Source organism: Podarcis cretensis, assembly GCF_951804945.1.
Source record: "Podarcis cretensis genome assembly, chromosome: 3".
Taxonomy (NCBI): Eukaryota; Metazoa; Chordata; class Lepidosauria; order Squamata; family Lacertidae; genus Podarcis; species Podarcis cretensis.
This window is the reverse complement of record NC_137172.1, coordinates 45,996,758-46,016,803: the sequence shown is the minus strand read 5'-3', so window position 1 is coordinate 46,016,803 and position 20,046 is coordinate 45,996,758. Positions and strand designations below refer to the sequence as shown.

Below are 20,046 nucleotides of genomic sequence, written 5' to 3'. Positions count from 1 at the left end.
CGGCTACACCCGAACTTTGCCGTGGCTGAACCCCCAGGCTGTGCCAACGCGCCACGGTCATTTGTCCCAGGAAACCAGGTCTTTGCCCGGAACTATGTGGGGGACATTCCTTGGGTGCCAGCCACAGTAGTGGGAGTCACTGGACCTCGCTCGTACCAGGTGGCACTCGAAGACGGACGCTTGTGGCGACGGCACATAGACCAGCTTAGGCGCAGGGTTGGGGACTTGGACACTACCGTGGTGCCCCCAACTGCGCTTGCGGCTCCAGAAGAGGCACGTACAGATGGCGAGGCCCCACCTACACCTCCCTCGCAAACTGCCAGCGTGGAGCCGAACCAAGCCACTTCAGAGGGTCTGCCAGACTTACCACAGACTCAGACCACTCCACTTGCGGAGGCTCCACCCACAGCAGCGGTTCCAGGGGAGTTGGTTCCAACGCCACCTAGGGTCGCACCACAGCCTCAGCAAGAACTGTGTGGCCCTCTGGACTTGGCTACCAGTCCCCGGCGGTCTGGCAGAGTTCCCAAGCGCCCAACTTATTTAAAGGACTATGTTGTTGGACATGTATCACTGTTGGTCTAAGTATGGGAAATGTAACCGATATGCTTTTGTGCCTAATTGAACCATTACGCGTAGTGCTGTATATAAGGAAACCATTACGATTGTAACTAACGCCTTATCTCGGTGGGGAGGGGTGTTATGTAGTGAAGTTTCACCCTGGGCCAGCAGGGGGATACTGTATATAGTTTTCACTCAGGTCTGTAGATAGTTTTCACTCAGGTCCACGTCAGTTATTTTAGGCGGGAACTCTGGGCTGTTGTTGCTACAATGTTGACAGCCGGCTGCCTATAAAAGCAGGCCGGCTGAGCTGTTTGCAGTCAGTTCTATTCCAGCTTACAAAATAAAGAGCTACTTGGAGAAATCGCTGTGTCGTCTGCTATGTCAACCCACAACTTAACAATGAATATCTCTTAAAGTTCAACAGTTTGAGTTTCTGTTCAGACCCCATCTCTGTCCCAGTGAAAGCACTTCTGAAAAGCTTGTCCCTCTGCAGGTGCTTTATGTGAAACTGTAAGCATTTAGCAGCTCTCTGCAACTATGTGGAGCTTACGCATGCTAGAGCTGACATAACCCAACAGTGGCTGTGCTGGCATTCATGAGCTTCCATGCACATTGGATGGTTCTATGAATATTATATGAGGATCATAGCTCAGTCATACCTGGAACAGAAAGTTTTTGAATGTTGCCGCTTATTAGTGGAAGCACCACTAAAAATTTTCAGCAGTGCTCAGGTGGGGGCAGTAATGTCTAAAACATCCATGTGTGCATCCAAGCCCCACAGAGCTCTGGCTTTAGGCTTCACTGCTTTCTTTTTTTGTGCTGCATAAGGCTTTTAAAAACTCAGCTCTAAGGATCCACCTTTCTTTATAAATCTATGAGCCTATTCTGTCACAAAAGGCTGTTAGTTCCATGAAATAATAAGCTAAATGTAGTCAAAAAGTGGTATTTCAGGAAAGAAAGAAAAATAGGCTTCTTCTTTTTTGGCCAGTTTAAACATCCCTTCGCTTGTTTTCAGCACTTTTTAAAACTGAGGAATCTGTGATTCTTTCTAATGAGAGAAATGTTTAATCTATTGTTCTGTCTCCCGTTGGAGAATGTGTTATTTATTGTTTTTACATATTACTGTGTATGTGAATCTAAACAATCTGATAAATTTTTCATCCAATGTCATACAAAGGGGTATTAAGCTATAGCAAATATATTAAACAGGGATTAGTTCTGTAAAGCAGCTCATGTAATTGTGTTTGTTCCACCCAGCCAGTTGAATCTTCTAATGATAAAAACAAAATGAAAGGTTGCTTACAGTTTAAAGACTTTGATTTACAAAATAGAATATTAGGATTGATTGGGGGAATGAGTAGCGAGAGAAATTGAAACTTATGCTAGGGGTGTTTTCATTTTTCTTAACGTGGCTCTGGTTCTGACACACATAGGCAGCATTAATCAGTTATGTGGAAGTTATATTTAATATTGAATAATGATCGAAAAGATGTTTGTCATGACATAAGATGGGAAGGTTCTGTTGCAAAGTGCAGCTACACACTCTTTGCAGCTGAAAGGACATCAGAAGAGGATAATGGGTGGCAATAAAGAAAATTGAAATGAGTATGAAAATGTGCTTTTCCTAACTTGGAAACCTAGTGCAACTGGCAGGAATGCTATTTTTAAATAAAGAATTTCTAAAGGCAGTGGTCATATATTCCAGACCCTCCAACATGTTACAGATGAAAATAGGAACGTGCTTATAACACCCCCATTCCCATAGTAAGTAAGGAACACTTCTTAAGCTCCCCCATTACAAATGGCAGGAAGCACCACTATGTCTGCTTTTTGCTGTATTTATTTACTCTACAACAGCTTGTCCTGTGCTGCTTAAAAAACCATGTAGTTGTTTGTTCTTTTGTTAAAGATATGCTAGAAAAACAAAATGTCACACAATCTCGTGTCAGTCATTCAAAACGAGCTTCACCAGGCTCCGCTATGCACTATATGAAGCCTTAAATGTTAGTATGAATTTACATATATGTGTTGGAGAGTCTAGAGCCATCTTTTCCCCTTCCCCCACCCATGCAGATATTTAATCATATACATGGGGAAGGAGACTGAACCCTGAAGAATGTCAAACCGGCAACTCACGTTTGCAAAATTTAGGCATCCCAACAAATAAAAAATAGGGATAGCGTAGTGTAGTGTAGTGTAGTGTAGTGTAGTGTAGTATAGTATAGTATAGTATAGTATAGTATAGTATAGTATAGTACCTGGGGCAGGGACCAGAATACCAGGGCTGTCATGGCTGATTGGAGACATATGACACAGATGACTGCATTTCTAATTTTATTACTGTAGGGTTTTAGGTCTCTCAGCCTACAGAAATTCAGGTCATGAATGTTGATAGTCACCTAAATGTGTCAGTGAACATTCATTTGTGTGAGCAGAAGCTCCTGCTTATATGTTGGATGGGATAAAGTCTCTCAGAGCTTACTCAGACAAGCTCTGGGGTTGCATGGCTTCTTTCCCCCCATACCGGGAGAAAATACTAGACAGTGAAAATTGAGGAATTATATAATTTGTTTTGGAAATTTACGTTAGAATTCATCCCATTCCAGACATTAGCCTTAAAGGGGGGAGTGTACAGAAGTTGGGCTATGCTGCTGACACTATACCTGTCTTCATGTCCCTGACCTAACCATGCCCCCACATAGATGCCTAGAAAGGAACCCCTCCACATGAGCAGCGATTCACATGTTGGGACTCCATACAATCAGAGCACTAGCTTTCTGAAAAGTAGGCCTTTAAAAAGTAGGAAGAGGGAAAGCATGGCTAAACCTTCATGAAGAGGCCAGGAGGCTGCCATCTTACTGCATGGTTTCTACTCCCCCTCCCCCGAAACGTTGGAAGCGACTGTAACAGGGTTCCTATTTAATCAGGGTTCTTGTTTATAGAAATTTAATAAATATTTTTTTTTTTTAATAAATGTTTATTAGCATTTCAATAATACACATAAACACACACAAAAAAAACAAGAAAAAACAACAGAAGATACAAAAATTTAGAAAAAGAAAACAATTAAAAACAAATGAAATTTCAATTGCTTATTTTCATATAACTTCTTTCTTAGACCTCCTCTCCCCTCCCCTTCTTGTATTCCAATTCAAGTTATTAGTCCTGCAAATCCTTATTACTTAATTCTCAACCTTAAACTTAATAATTTGACATACTGTAATTTTACCTTTCCTCATTCTTCCATAAAATTATTATTACATTCCTCATTTTCATTTCCTTTTAACCATTTTAGACACCAATTTTAGCTTATCTAATCTTAAACATCTTATACATCATTTCTTATTCTTTAACATACTTCTTAAAGTCAATATTTCCCTTCCATAGCTTTCTCAACTTCCATACAAATATCAAAACAAATTAAAAGTAAATAATTAAGAATTCTGTACCCTTTGGATTATCAAACTCCAACCCCCCTTTCCCGGTTTGGTCCCCAATAAATGTTCATCAATCAATACTGTTTAACCTGGAGATCTCACGTCCGAGGCTCTCAAGTCACCCTCAGTTCCTCTCTGCCGGCCTCTTGGATAGTCCTTTAGGTTAAGCCCCAAGGCTCGAAGGGGCTCTGACCCAACAAGATCCATGATTTTTCCAGTTGGCCCTGCATATTTAAGATTAATGCTAATGAGGTGCTCCACTCTCAAATTTGCAATTTCCAACTCAGTCCAAACTTTCCACCTCAAGTTTTTATTCTCCTTTGTTGTCTGCATGCCAGGCCCCAAGTTGTAATTCTCCCTTGACATCTGCAAAATTACCAGTCCACCTTCCTTTTCCTCAAAATCCACAGTCTCGTGACTCTCGAATTCCTCTTGTTGTTGATGTATATAAACTTCCTGCCTCCACTCCCTGTCAGTTTCAGCAATGTTGTTTACTGCCAAGGCCAGGGTGTTCGCATTTGTAGTCAAAACATCTGTCTGATCTTGTAACTTTCCCAGGAGAGCCAGTATTTTGTTGAGTTTAGTCTGATTATTGCTTCTTTCAGCCATTTTTACAGTGTCTCTCAGTTTAAAAACCAGTCAGTAGGTTAATTTGTAGCTGCTCTCCCTTATTTTCTAGAAGTTGCAACAAATATAGCCAGCAGATGCAACAAAGACAAAGTTCCCTTTATCCTTTCCTTTTGACAGCTATTTGACAGCTGTCAAAATCTTCAATAGTTCCTCAACAGGTTCTCTCACGGGGCGTCCCCGGGTTCTGGGGGGGGGGGTGAAACTTTAGCTCCAAACGTCAAGTTTATCCTCCGGTAAAGTTTATATCGTCAAGCCGTGAAGTTTTTTTTTTTTTTTTTAAAAAAGTTCTCTCGACCTTAAGTTGCCAGCTCTTTGCGTTAGAATATCTACTCAAAGGGGGGGGGGGCGACTTCCTTTTTGACCCTTCCCCGCTCGTTCCCAATTCAGGAAAAATTTGTTTAAGATCCAAATTCCATGTTTACTCACGGGTTCTTGTTTTTGAGTCCGAATGTTTCAAGGAAAAAGTCAGCGCTTCTCTGGCAATGGCATGCGGCTTCGCTCCGCAGAAGGAGCAATCGACTCACAGCACCGCGCCGTCCCCCGTCCCCGTTCCTGAGCCTTTAAAAAGGCTCCTTCGCGGTTTGGGGGGGCGCAAATGGTGCCCGCCGAGTCACCACGTTCACAGGCATCCGCGCCTGTGATTTTTAAGGGTCCCCGCGTCGCCGGCGCGGACAAGACCCGATCCTGCGGAGCCGATTCCCTCCGGAGCTCGGAGGGAATCCGCCATTAATCGGCAGCGCTAACCCGGAAGTCTAGAAATTTAATAAATAAGGAGGATGAGGAGGATCAGAAATCAGCATTTAAGTTTCTTTTCTAATGACTCCCAGAGGGCATTCCAAGACCTCAGGGTTAACCCCTTCATCTGCCCAGCAGCGAAGGCCGAATCATGATGCTGAAGGCCCTTCAGCCATCTCAGACTGTCCCTGCCTGAGCTCGGGTGGGCCCAGAGCTCAGCCATTATAAATAAATAGTAATAGTGAGAGAGAAAGAGTTCTGAGGAGCTAACATCCAGGCCTTGGAGTGCCCTGTGAGACAAAAGAAGGGGAATTTCCAGCAATAAGCTTCCCTTTTTTCAAATAGTTTAAACCCCAATCAGAGTTTTCAGTGTTCAAGTTGGGCCAAGGCTTTTCTTAAACTTTAGAAGGAATTTTGTTTTGAAAAGGGTGGAAGAGGGAACACATGTTTCACAGACGGCACCTGATCTTTAAAGCTGCAGATAGGAGGGGACAGTGTTCATACAGCCACCCACTCCTGAGTAGTGTGAAAGAAGAGAGGGAGAGAGACTCACTGTCAACATATTTATTTTAGTAGGTATCACAGAATTGTAGAGTTGGAAGGGACCCCAAGTGTTATGTACTGATGTTACCCTGGGCCAGCAGGGGGAGACTGTAGATAGTTATGCAAATGAAGGATCGAAAAGTGACATTCTGTGATTGGATAGTTTTAGAAAGTTGCAACAGTTACAATTGTTCTGGAGCTCTACATAAGCAGGCTGACTGAGCTCCTCAGTTAGTTCTGTTCCAGCTTACAAATAAAGAGCTGCTTTTGAAGAATCGCTGTGTCATCTGATATGTTCGCCCACAACCTAACACCAAGGGTCATCTTGTCCAACCCCCTGCAGTGCAGGAATCTCTGCTAAAGCATCCATGACAGATGGCCACCCAACCTCTGCTTAAAAACCTCCAAGGAAGGAGAGTCTACAACCTCCCGAGAGAGGCTCTTAACTGCTCTTAACTGACTGAAAGTTTTTCCTGTTGTTTAGGTAGTGTCTCTTCAAAGCTTCATCTCCAGCTATGTGCTCTTTGTTATTTTTAGGCCTATATTTTAGTTGTATTTGTAGGAATACTAAAATTCTGTTATTTGCAAATTGCAGTCTTTTCTCCTAGAAAAAAAAAGTTCTAATTTATAGAGGTAAAAGCACCAGGTTCAAAATCAAAATAAACCAGCCCATGACACCCTGCATAATCACTGAAAGAAAAATGCCTTTAGTACCATAGTAGCAGTAACATTCATTCTTGGCACCATTTCTAATCTGTATGGGAAGTCACATGGCATTTCTATTGCACTTTCTTCTGTTACCACTTTTGAATAAAACATTGTTGCTAAACTATGGGATTAACATCTGGGAGAAGAGCTGCCATAGCTAAGTAATACCTACTTGGCCTAGTTTTACAGTCTTTAAAAGAGACATTACATTTGTCATTTAGTAATTACTATTGTACTGTTGAGTTGAAAACCTCTGGCTCATTTTACTAGCGTCAACTAGTAATTTGGCCAGTTGTAATGAGTAACAACTTTGAGACATTGTTAATATCAGCAATTAAATTTGTTCCAGAAAGTAGAACTTTTGCAAAACGAATTCTGCATGAGGTAGATACTATTTTGGGGGAAGGGGGTTTTCTTTTTTCTTTTTCTTTTGCTCCAAGTATTTAATTATCTGACATCTGTATTGCATTGCCTTTCATTAAATATCTGACTCTTTTTGCTTGTGTTATCTATACAGGAACAAATTTGGCATGTCACTGTTTACTGATCAACAATACAGGCCACTCAACAGTTAGGAACTTGGTCATAGACGTTAGCATGCTGATAGTATCGTTAGCTTCCTTTATATTTTTAAAAGTTGTTTTTAAAGTGCAGTTCCAAACTCTAAACTAAAAAGGGGGAGATTTCTATTGTGTCTGAAATTGTTTGATCTCTTAGAGATTTGATTAGCAAACTTTTGTAGTTTCTCTGCTTAATGGCGTCACTAGTCTGTAGCCTGTAGGCTTACATGGCTGCAGTTAATGGGTTTATTTTATTTCTAATTGTGGGAACTGCTTTAGGCCTTTATGCTAATATTCATATTTTGTGAATTAGCCATGTATTGTTGCAGCCACCGTGCTGGAGGAAATATGATACTATTGAATTCATTCAGCATTTATTTTTATTTTGGGGAATATTTAACTTTATATGTGCTGGTGACCAAATAAAGACAATTGCCACACGTTCCCTATTCGTTAGATTTATGGACCTTGGTGGGCACCAAACCAGAAATAAACATATAGTTTGATGTGCACAGTTTTTTTTAAATTGACCCGCAACTATCCTGACACCGTCCCCATCTGGATGAAAACCAGGGCTGGCCCTACCATTAGACAGCGTGAGGCATCTCAGGCAGCTAATTTGGCCACATTTTGCCCCCAAACCTGAGGCTTCCTATCCCTGGTTCATTTCTCTTCTACTCCTGTTGCCACTGTACTCCAGACGCAACTCTATGGTTTGGCTTTGTTGAAGAGATACCAGCCATGGTATCATGAAAGGGCATATGGTATCATGGAAGGGCACATGATGTTAGCTATTTAATGTATTGTTATTGTATCTTTATTGTCGTAAAGGTAGGAGGCATTTGTGGGATCTTTCGGTCTCAAGTACCAAAATAACTTGGTCTTGAGTGCTACGCACTTTAAATTGGGGGTCTGGGATACTATTTGCTTTTCCTGCTTAGGTGTTGGACAGATGCAGCTGTGACAGATACATAAAAGGAAGAGACTCGCCTGGATTGCACTTCATTCCAAACCAGGGAGTGGGAATGTCTTTCAGCCTGAGGCCCACACTCCATCATGGGGAACCTTTCAAGGGCAGCATGCCAGTGGTGGGCAGGGCCAGAGGCAAAAAGTGGGTGGAACAATGGGTGTTGATGTAAGCATCACACACACAAACACACACACCTCTCTCTCTTCATCTTTCAGTCAGGAAAAAAGCATTCAGAGAGGGTGTGATGCAGGGATGGTGAGAGATGTGGCCTAGGAAGAGGGGGCTGACATGGGGAGGTGTCACAGTCTAGGGAGAGTCCTGAGGATTAGATAAAGGGGTCTGGAGGACCACATTTTGCCCCCAAACCTGAGGCTTCCTATCCCTGGTTCATTTCTCTTCTACTCCTGTTGCCACTGTGCTGCCAGACACAACTCTCTGGTTTGGCTTTGTTGAAGAGATACCAGACATGAGTGCAGATTTGGATGTGGCACATGGCAGGAGTGGTTTTCACCCTATGTATTTGCACGCTGTAATTGCTATGTATTTGCTATGGTTTATAATGATGCAACAGCAAAATGTCTTATCTTTGCTTGTCAAGTAATCATTATATTGCTATTCTAAGAGGAAGCCTTGTTGTATATCAGATTTTTGGTCATTCTTTCCCAGTTTTCTTTCTTCTGACAGTAAGCAGATCCCTTGCATCTCAGGCAGAGATCCTTCCTGCTTTGAAGGAGATGCAAGGGATTGAACCTTGATTGAACCATGCAAAGTGTGTGCTCCACTACTGAGCTATGACTCTTAGCTAATACATGTTTTCTGTCTATTAGCTAAGAAATGTTTAGAACTTTCACCTGAAATGTAAAAATAATATGTATTTGGTTAGTACACGTGTGTGCTTTTATCTTGTTTTTGTAGGCTGAATGGGCCCAGCTAGATCAGCCAAGAACTTTTCCCACTTCCACTTTCATGTTTCTGACATATTTGTTTTAATATATTCTCTTTATCTATGCCTTTTTCTTCAAGTACGACCCCAGTTTTCAAGCTCCGCAGAAACTCTCAGACCCCTTCATCACATGGAGCAGCATATCACGGTTGTTAGCTTCACTTCACAGCTTGTGCTCCTGCATACATGCATTACAGTAGGCCGTAGATGCAAAATACTAAACTCAGTCAAGCTGCCAATCAATGACTTGGCTCTCAAATGCTGGTGTGATTGTTCCTCATTGCCTGCAGGTTCCTGCATAGGATGTACCACCCCAGCATGCAGGAATTTTTGAAATCAAATGGTAGCAATTCTAGGATGACACATGCATCCACACCCACACAATTAAGTCTTCTGTGGATATCATAAGCATTATAATGGACACCAGACACAGAATAACATTCACTCACTTAACACAGCTTTTGAACTCTTAATGGAAAAAGTCATTGTTACACTGCTGCTTACAACTCCTTTTGGTACTTGTTTAGTCATGGTTGGCTGCACCATTTAAAAGTTAGAAATGTCTTGTCTGTGAATTCATTTCCTGTAAGTGGGTGATCTCCTGTGTTGGTCAGCACCTTCCACCTCCTAGACAAAGATTTTGTGCAACATATTCACGATTCATTATCTAAAGGCAATTCACAAAAAAGCACTTGTCCAACAAATAAGATTATAATTTAGCATTTCTCTAATGGATGATGTTGGCATTAAGGGGCTTTCCAACTACCTGATCTTAGTATCTCTTAACAGTTGCCTGCTCTCTCTTTTTTCTTCTTCCAGAAAGCATTTTATGCATATGGTATTGTGAATAGCCCCATGTAACTATAGCATTGAATTGAGAAGTGTGTCACTTTCAACAAATAGATACGTTACCAAAGATTTTTAAATCCCAACAAACAATCCCGTTATTTTTCTAAGTACTTAAAAGAAAATGTTTTGAGGTGAAATCTAGAGGCAAAATTGAATGTTAATATTTGCAAAAGTGTGATTCTCCAGCATTTTTGCTGAGGAACAAACCTTGGCTTCCCAGTTGTGGTTTGTTTAGGACAGGGCTGGGAAACTGGATCATCTAAGTCTGCAGGCCAAATCTTGATGCCTGGCAGGCTAAATTGGACCTGTGGGCTAGAGGTTCCCCACTCCTAGTGTGGGAGAAATAAACCACAAGCACTGGTTTGAATATAATGCTAAATCAGCCACTCTGTGGTTTGTTTCCCCCTCAAGGGGAGAGGAGCAAAGCTGGAATTGCTTCAGCTGTGTGCTTCATTTGCAGATTAATTTACCTAACTTTGGTTTATGGTCAGCATTTGTCTGAACATGACCAGTGTGTAGTAATTGTGCCCCTTGGAAGCTGTGAATTTCAAGTGACTGTTAAACAGTAAATTTCAGTGGGACTCAAGTAATGAATGTAATTATCATGTGCTTTTTTTTTTTTTTTTTTTTTAGTATAAATACCAGCCTTGGGGAGCTTGAGCAGTATCAGATCTTCAGGGAGTAGCGAGGGAAAGTCTAACTCCTGCTCTCTGCCAAAAGCCTGGTGAACAAAGCTGGCCCATCAATGAGGTGGGGTGAAGCACTCACCTCAGGTGACAGAAGCGCAAGAGGCAGCACCCTGCCGCTTCCACTGCTGCTGGAATGTTCCCCTCTGTCTGGCAAGAGGGAAGCATTTTGTAGTGCTGCTGCTCATCTTCCCTGCTCCTGGGGCAGAGAAGACATGCACCACCACCATGCAGAACACCCAAGCTCTGGCCAAGTTCAGTGAGAGAGAGGCATTCCTGCATGTAGCATTGCCACTCGTCTTCCCCACTCTGAGGCAGAGAAGATGAGTAGCAGTGCCTTGAGGAGCATCCTGGTTCTTGCCAATTTCTGTGAGGGGGTATTCTGGTGGCAGCAGAAGTTTGGGGGAGGCACAGTGGGTGGGAAGCGGGGAGTGGCACATTCCCATTTCGCCTCAGGTACATAGTATAGGCTGCTCCTGCTGATGAAAATCTTCCATTCCTAAATCTGCTGTTTTCATTAGGTAAGATGTGTTAATTGACACCAATGAAGGCTTCCTTTCTAATGTAAGCGGGGGGGGGGGGATGATTTTTCTTAGGATGACAGCGGGGGGGGGGTGGAACAATTTAAACACTCCCTCTACACTCCCAGTAATCCATCACCTGAGATGGATCCACTTCAGCTGCTTTTAAAAAAAAATTGTTAAAAATAATTTAAAACCTGTGTAATTTCATTCATACTAGTTTGGTCCTTAGGGTAGAACTGTGAGTGTTTGTGACTGGATCGTCTGCATATCTTTAAAAGGCAGACATAGCCACAGAAACCTCAGTGTGGATTCCTGGGTGGAATCTACACACATCTATAAACTATTTTGAAAATGCCTTTTTTAAAAAAGCATTTTTAAAAATACATTGGATTTTCCATAAGGCTCACCATCGCCATCAAGTGTCACATTGTATATTGCACTTAAAACAAACTTAAAATGTTTCATTTGCAGCTGTATAATTGAGTCCTATAGTTGAAATAGTTTCTCTGCCCAGCACCCTGCTCAAAGTTACCAGGAAAAGAAAAGGATTAAATTCTTTATGTGTACAATATTGGTCTGCATCCCCACATCCATTCCCATGGCTGCATATACCTTAAAAAAAAAAAAAAAGACCCAGAAAATCCAACCATGAATCTCCCACTGCCAATTCCGCCTTTAGGCCTGACTTCACGTTCCCTTGCGTCAGCTTTTTCTCTTTATTTTTTTCTCTTAGCCAGCATATTATTAATGTGCATATATTCTTTTTAGACTCTGTACTTCAAGTTACACAGAATAGTTTTATATATGCCTACCTCTTATGCCTGACAAAGCAGAGTTCTGTCACATTGATTTCAACCACATGCTTAAGTCTTCCCAAAGAAGACTTGTTTGATCTAACACTTCTTAATTTTGATGGTTGAAATGTGTCTTTCTGATACCCACTGGATAGATTAAGGTTTACGGCATTGGATTCTGGTGTGTGTTTTTTTAATAAATGTGAGTTAAATACAGCTACCTTTCTTTTTAAAAAAATTACACTTTTTAATCTAAAAATGGGAAAAGGAAGTGTTGAACTGGAATATATTTGCTAATTCTTATCCTGCCAAGATCAAAGAAACTTTCTTCCGCACTGTGATTATTCTTGCTTTTTTAAAATGCTGTATTTGTTTCTTTGTTTTTCCTTGAATTGGTCTTAGAGCATCCCAATATGTGCATGGTTATTTTCTTTTATACATATATACTGCCGAATAAAGCAACTATAGAAATATTCCCACAGTTTTATCTTACATCTAATCTGGAAATAGTTGTGTGGTTTTGAAAGCAAAATCAAATATATCTGACAGCCTATTTTACAAAGGCTCTAACATGGATGAAAAGATGAAGCTAAAAGTGCACATGTTTCCAGATTGGTGGGTGGGGCAAGATTCCTCCTTGCAAAGGCTGAAAAGGTGTGAGAAATACAGTGGCCCCTTTAGTTATGTACTGCTCTGGAACTTTCGGGTTACGAATCTGGCAAACCCAGAAGTGTATACTTCCAGGTTTCACCACGTGCACATCCGGAGGCTCCACTGTACTTTGAATTTAATCATTTACAGTAATTTTATCAAACAGTTTGGGGCTCTTTAACAAGTAAAATATAGTTTGTGGGTACTGGGTTTATGATTTATGGCATGAAAAAGCAACTTGCTGGGAAGTAACAACATTTTCTTTTCTTTGGCAGGTTGTCAAGTTATTAAGCAACAAACGATCGCAAGCAGTTGGGATATTAATGTCCAGTCTTCATTTAGACATGAAAGATATACAGCACGGTAAATGAAACAAACTTTTATTAGATAGATTTTATTCCATGAAATGGCTTTATATTTTCCTATTGAAAATCATGGCCAGCGTTCTTTGTGACTGATACCTCTGCTGTCTGTCAGTATGGAGAACTGACTGAATACTGTATCAGCTACAGCCTGAAATTGAAATCTAAGGTCTCATATGTTTCCTATGTGGACCTCAATGAACTGAATGAGAGTTTAGGCACTTCATTCTGCTATGCAGAGGTTTCTAGAATGTTAAATACTCTTCTCTCCTGCCTGTTTAGAAAAAAGCATTGTTGATTCCAGTTTACAAGAAGTATCACTGCAGTTTAAACACTTGGTGGCTTTAACTATGAGCACTTTTCTTTTTTTAAACTCAAATTCTCATTTTCCTTATAAAGTGCATTGTGTTTTGCAATAATACTTTCTGAAGACTTACTGGTAGCACAGCCTTGAAAGTTTTATATCAGGAGACATCTTTTGGGGTGACTGTAATTCCTCCTTCCCTATTTACATTAAAGGATGGCTTTGCAAAAAGGTGAAAAGTGGAGCTATATTTATACTTGCAGTGTTCTTCATGCCTCCTAAGTCCTTATAATAGATTTAAAGCAGATGGAATGGAGCTGTATAGTGCCAGCTTACCTATTAAATAAATATGGTTTCAAGTATATTGCAGACTTCATAAATCATGAAAACATCTTTCTGACTTTTCTAGCCTACCTGTTTTAATTGTGAATTCCATTTGCTCTATTTTGTGGAAGAAATTACGCACAGGGCAAATGTTGGTGTGCACCATCAATTTCTGAGTAACTTTTAATCACAACTTAAGCTTTTGCTAAGTTATTTTCATGGTTACTAAACTTCCCCAAGCTGAAGCATTTAGGCTGGTAGTCACAGATTGAGGCGCCAGTACTGGCGCCAAGAAGTACTTGGTATTTCAAAAGCTGGCAGATGTAGTTCAGTTAAGTCATAGAATGAAATCTGAAAACAATGATATGGTCCTTTCCTTCAGTCAAATATTCAGCTTGGTTTGAGTTAATAATGAGAACCTTATGAACAAAGGAGTCCGCCTAACATCTGGGTCTGTGGTAAAGCCAACACAAGTTGATTGAAAATTTGCTTGCTTAACATGCAACGCTAACAATAATATGGCATGAATGTCAGTCGCTGAAGGGGTCAAGCAATACTGTGCTTAACCTTTTATCCTATTAGGATTAAGTGCATGTAATTGTTCTATCCTACAAAGTCTCTTGCAGTATTTTTATATTTCCCTTCATTTGTTCTCCGTACTCAGTTCGTTTTCTTGAAGTGTGTGTATTTATGAGTAACTAACATTGTTCGAAACTGTTGGACATAATTCTGTGATGATACCAGGAGTTTGATGAGCCATAATAGATTAAGAGTGAGCAGTTTGTGATGAGTATTGAAAGGTGTGCAGATAGTGGACTGGATACTGAATGCCCAGCAGACATGCCTACCTTTCTACATATCTTTGCACAGTCTAAATCAGCTTCTAATTTTCATTTGCTCCAAACTACTTAATCAAGAAAAAAATCCCTATAGACCATTTTAGTGCTAAAACTGGCAGATTCTCTCTTCCTTTCCTTTCCTGGGATGCAAGAGGAAAGACCATGTCCCCTCAATAGAGGATTGATTAAACTAATTATGTGAATTCATTTGTTGTTGTTTAGTCGTTTAGTCGTGTCCGACTCTTCGTGACCCCATGGACCAGAGCACGCCAGGCACTCCTGTCTTCCACTGCCTCCCGTAGTTTGGTCAAACTCATGTTTGTAGCTTCGAGAACACTGTCCAACCATCTCGTCCTCTGTCGTCCCCTTCTCCTTGTGCCCTCCATCTTTCCCAACATCAGGGTCTTTTCCAGGGAGTCTTCTCTTCTCATGAGGTGGCCAAAGTATTGGAGCCTCAGCTTCATGATCTGTCCTTCCAGTGAGCACTCAGGGCTGATTTCCTTCAGAATGGATAGGTTTGATCTTCTTGCAGTCCATGGGACTCTCAAGTGTCTCCTCCAGCACCATAATTCAGAATCATCAAATCATCAACCTTCTTTATGGTCCAGCTCTCACTTCAATACATCACTACTGGGGAAACCATAGCTTTGAATTCATAGAGTTGCCTAAAATGACAGCAGCCATTAGACTTCAATCAAATCAAAAACTTAAGAAGGAATGAAACTGCTTAGAAGAATATATGAAAGACATCGTTCCAAAACAGATTTATTGATATGCATGGACTAAGTTCGTAAAGGAGTGGAAAAAATTATTGTAAGATTGTTCTGAGGGCCAAAGTAACTAATATATATAACACAATGACAAGTTCAAGATATATCAGCGGATGTCGTGCTGTGGTGGAGGGAAGTCACAATAACAGAATGAGATACATACAGAATGGAAAACGAGGATTTTACTAATGTAATAATTTACACTGTATATTCTGTATACCTTAGAACATATATTCTGCTATAATAATGAAACAAAATAAAGATTGATCCCGATCCAGAGCTAATTAACATCATCCACCAGTTTGCTAGGTGGAGTGAACACTCAAAAGATCGCCTTGGATTAACTCTGAAATTACCTGAGTTCCTCTGACCAAAATTAGAAGAACCAAGTCTATCTGAAGATTCAGGAGTGGGGGGAATACTCGTATCCTCCTACTCCAATTCAAAGCAATGGCATGAATGGGATTAATTATGTGACTTTGTTAGTAAAGAATCTGTTTGTTTATATGGTGGTGGGGAGAATAGTTTCATTTGGAAACCCCAGGGCAGCACTTCAAATATTGCTACAATATTGAGGGGACAGAAATAAGCAAATATGAGGTGGCTGGAATTTCTTGCGATGATCACTTCTAAGAGGAAACTTTGTGGACGGGAAGCAGCAGCAGAGACAAGTTGGGGTGCTCTGCCACAATGACCTGGGCATCAGCTGTCACTAAGGGAGGGGTTCACTTCTTTTCTTTTAATATAATTTTTATTAATTTTCTATTTTAACAATCCAATAAAACCACATTAACAAGTCCAAATTACAATAATTTTTTTAAAAAACCAATGCCGAATTATACATAATTTGGTGACTTCCCATGTTCTGGGGTTCAAGGAATAATTATCTAAGTCCTGCAGTAGTTCTTAATTAATCCTTAGACAATAATTCGGATCTTGATCCTTCAGGTTCACAGCCACTGGCTTTTATGACTTACAATCGCATTTGTATATTCCAACCATTAATTTTGCAAGGGGATTAATCCAATGTGGTTCTGCATGGAATATTTTTTCTCCTTCCCTGTTGTCTTCCTGTTGTATTCCAACACCAGCACTTTCCTTTGCTTCCGGTTTCTGCTCTCATGTGCAATTCTTACTGCAACATAGATATGGCGTCCCGCCATCAGGGAGGGGCTTACTCTTGGCAGCCTGTTTGCCTCCTCTTCATCATCTAGATCAGGACCTCCTAGCTCACTGGACCCCTCCCCATGATCTAGTTCTTCACTATTGCCCTATTTCTCCACCCCCATGACCAGCCCTGCCAATACATCTCCCCGGGGCTCATGGCAGGGCTGATCATAATGAATTAATTATTTCAGTACTGAATAAAATGGTAATGTTATTATTATTTTTAATGAACCATACATAATTGAAATCCTCCCCCTCCCCTGCCAAATAAAATTATAATGAATGTCACACTTCTTTCCACACCAAAATTGTGCTTGGTGTCTCTCTTCCATGTGGAAGTGGATGTCAGAGCAGAATTGTCTCTTTTGAGTAATAATAGATGCATGGAAAAATCTTAAATGCTGTGTTAGCTTCTGTCATTGTTTCAGCTATTCATGCTGTGACGGGATCAAGGTTATTGCATTTTCCAACCATGCATATTTTGAGAAGTAATATTTCCTGAGTGAACTGTTACTATTATCATTACTGTTCCATCTGGACAATATCATTATGGCGTCTCTATTGCTCCTTTTGGTTTGACACCCATTGTTTTGTAGAAATAAAAAGTACAGGCAGGGTTCTTTTGGTTAAACTTGTGACATTATAATTTATGACTGAAAGAAGTTTTAGCCTTGCATTGGAGATAGCTTCTCTATTTCTTTCTACCTAATCATAATATTAAAAAACTGCAATATATATACATAGACTTTTAAAATCCAACATATACTGTTGTCTTTATTATCCAAGAAATACAGTAAGACCTTCCATATCTCAGCAATAAATTAAGCTGAGCTACTATTCAAAATCCACCCATGGTACACACTACAATAAATCTTATTTCCACACACACATACATCTAAGTTAGTAACAGGAGTGTGGAATTTACCCTTGGCCAATAAAGCGAGATGAGCGCCGCAAACCCAGAGTTGGTCACAACTGGACCTAATGGTCAGGGGTCCCTTTACCTTTACCTTAGATTGAGAATTGCATTTGCAACTTTCCTTAATGAACAACTCAGGGAATACCTGACTGTTTCTGAGAGTTCCTTTCTGGCTCACAATGTTAACAAATGCATATTTGTGGTGCTATGTACACGTGCCTTATCGTGTTGCCCATTGGGAAGCTAACATGGTGGAAGACCACTTGGGAATCCAACTGCTCCAGGCCAAAACAAACATACCTGGAAGCGCACGCACGCGCCGTGCGCGCGCGCACACACACACACACACACACAAAGAGAGAGCAGAGACAGTTAAGAGGATTCACTCAAATACGGAGAAGATACTCACCAAACAGAAAGATTTCTTGTCAGGTGATCTGGTCATGTGGTTCACAACAGTCAGTGAGAGTTGCATTTCTGTGTGCGAGCATACACAACACCTAACTTGGTCATTCATGGAGTTTCATAGCACTTGAAAGACTGGGCTGAAATATTGAATTGCAATGCTCTTTAAATTGCAGTCCATCTAGACCAGGGGTGGTCAACCTTTTTATACCTACCCACCCACTAATGCATCTTTCTTGAGGGTAAAATTTCCTTAGCGCCCACCAGTGCTCGATGGAAGGAGGATTCAGCTTGTGCCATAGAACCCCCTACCGCCCGCCTAGAATCCTGAAACACCCACTAGTGGGTGGTAGGGACCAGGTTGACAACCCTTGATCTAAACTGAGGGGTTTACATTCAATAACTTTTTTGCGCATCTAAAGCAGCTTGGTCAACCTGAACAATGAGCACATAGAGAATCTGGTTTCATATTCTGAGCCTAAGAATAATTGGGGAAAATCACCCAGAATTTGTAATTCATCTGAGTATTAAAAGTTGGACAAATTTATATTCTGAACCAGATAATTGCAAACTGGTAAGATCTCTAAAGCAGGGCTTTAGAATAAAAACAAACTATCATTTTCTTTTTAAAGAATTTAATTATGTTTAAACCCATATTTCCCTCTCTCTTCTTCCTGATAATGCTAACACAGTGTAAAATATGGCCTAGTCATGCTTTTAGCTTCCACCTTCAACAGCCAATGATATGAAGCACAATGCACCTGGTAATGATTGGTAAAGCTCCTCTAGGTATACATTTTCTATTATTTAGTATAAACCCACACTCTAGATTGGTTGATGTCAGTGGACTTTCTGGTGCTTTGATCAAAACTGGTAACATTTTTTACAGGGATCCATTACAGAATAGGAAAGATTGAAATTACTTTGTCTGGAGATGAATTAAAGTTTTTCAGAAAAGTGAAAGTGGTACGATAGAGCCATTGTCGCTTGTGGTATATTCACTTCATGGAAATGCTTCAAAAAGCTGTCTAGCCATGATTTACACATGAATTACTGTTGTCTCTGTCAATCATACAACTTCCTAGTCCATGAATAACTTTTGTCTGACTTTAGTAATATGTAATAATGGAATTGTGGTTCAGGTTATAGGGTTGCCATGTGTCCTCTTTTTCCAGGACACATGCGTAGAGGCATTATAGCGACCCATAGTTAAAAGTAGAAGTTGGCAAATGTGTCCTCCTTTTTGCTCTTCAAAATATGGCAGACCTGTCTCTGCTCCACCATGCCCATGAAGCAGTATCCTGACAAAACCCTTGTACAAATGGTATAATGCCTTATGTTGTTTCTCTAATCCCAAAGCTGTTTTATTATTCAAATGCTCCCATGAGAGTGATGAGTGAATCTGGCATATATGAAAAGGGAAGATCACAAGGTCCCAGAACACAGTCTGCTTCCATGTAGAATGACCAGATTAAACAGTAAAATACAGACAAGCCCATGCAGCCAAACCATTTGTTTCAAGACATTTCCCACATGGCATGATTAGTGTTTACAAGTATCTCCAATGCATTATTTCATTAGGAAAGGAGTCTGCTTTTCTAATTTGCTCAGGCATCATGTGGTACAATTTGAAATAATTAAAATGTAGCAGTTCTAAGCCTGTTCTCAGTTAATATTCTGGAATAATAAGGAGAAACAATGTAGTTCTTTATATTGTAATAAATCAACACACTAGAAAACTGGATTTATGTGCTGGTTGTAAAACTGGGGTTAATTTTCTAGCAACACTTCTGTATAAGATCAACCTACATTTGATAGTAATTTCATTGTTTAGTTTTGGGCTGAATATTGTATTTTAATGCTCTTAAGCAGCAGTCCTATTCTCCCTGGGTGGGTGCCCCAGGGCCTGTATTATGTTTTGGATCTCCTCCTCCTCCAAGGGCAGAAGTAGATTTCCAAACACAAAGGGAAGCGTATTCAACCTCATTCAGCCCATCCTGGCTCTGTGATCCTTGCCTTACTCATCGCGGGGCTCTGGCATCAGTTGATGTTAAAAGAGAAGAGGGTGTGCCAGGCCACATTGGCTGGAGGCTCCAAAAGATCCAGAAACTTTCCATTCCCTGAACACATCCCTGAAATGGGGGGAAATATATGCCCAGGGCCAGGGCTAGGTTATCTTGCAACCTAGGCAAGCTACCTGCCCCCCAAAGTGCTATCTTCATGTTCAAAAACAGATGTCTTGTAGAAATGATAAAATTAATCAAACTACAAAATAAAAATAAATAAAAACATCAGAAATTTATAACAAATATCACAAAAACTAATCTATATAAAACTCAGCTCCTCAAAGGTCTGCACCCTAATC

General features: G+C 40.5%; 1 protein-coding gene across 1 annotated transcript in view; it reads left to right on the top strand.

The window, feature by feature from the left end:
• Nucleotides 1–20,046, top strand: part of FMN2 (formin 2) — a 180,324-nt gene that overhangs the window by 93,694 nt on the left and 66,584 nt on the right. Inside the window, exon 7 of the mRNA XM_079969431.1 lies at nt 12,867–12,954. Coding sequence (XP_079825557.1) covers nt 12,867–12,954 — 88 coding nt within the window. The remainder of the gene's footprint in view (nt 1–12,866; nt 12,955–20,046) is intronic.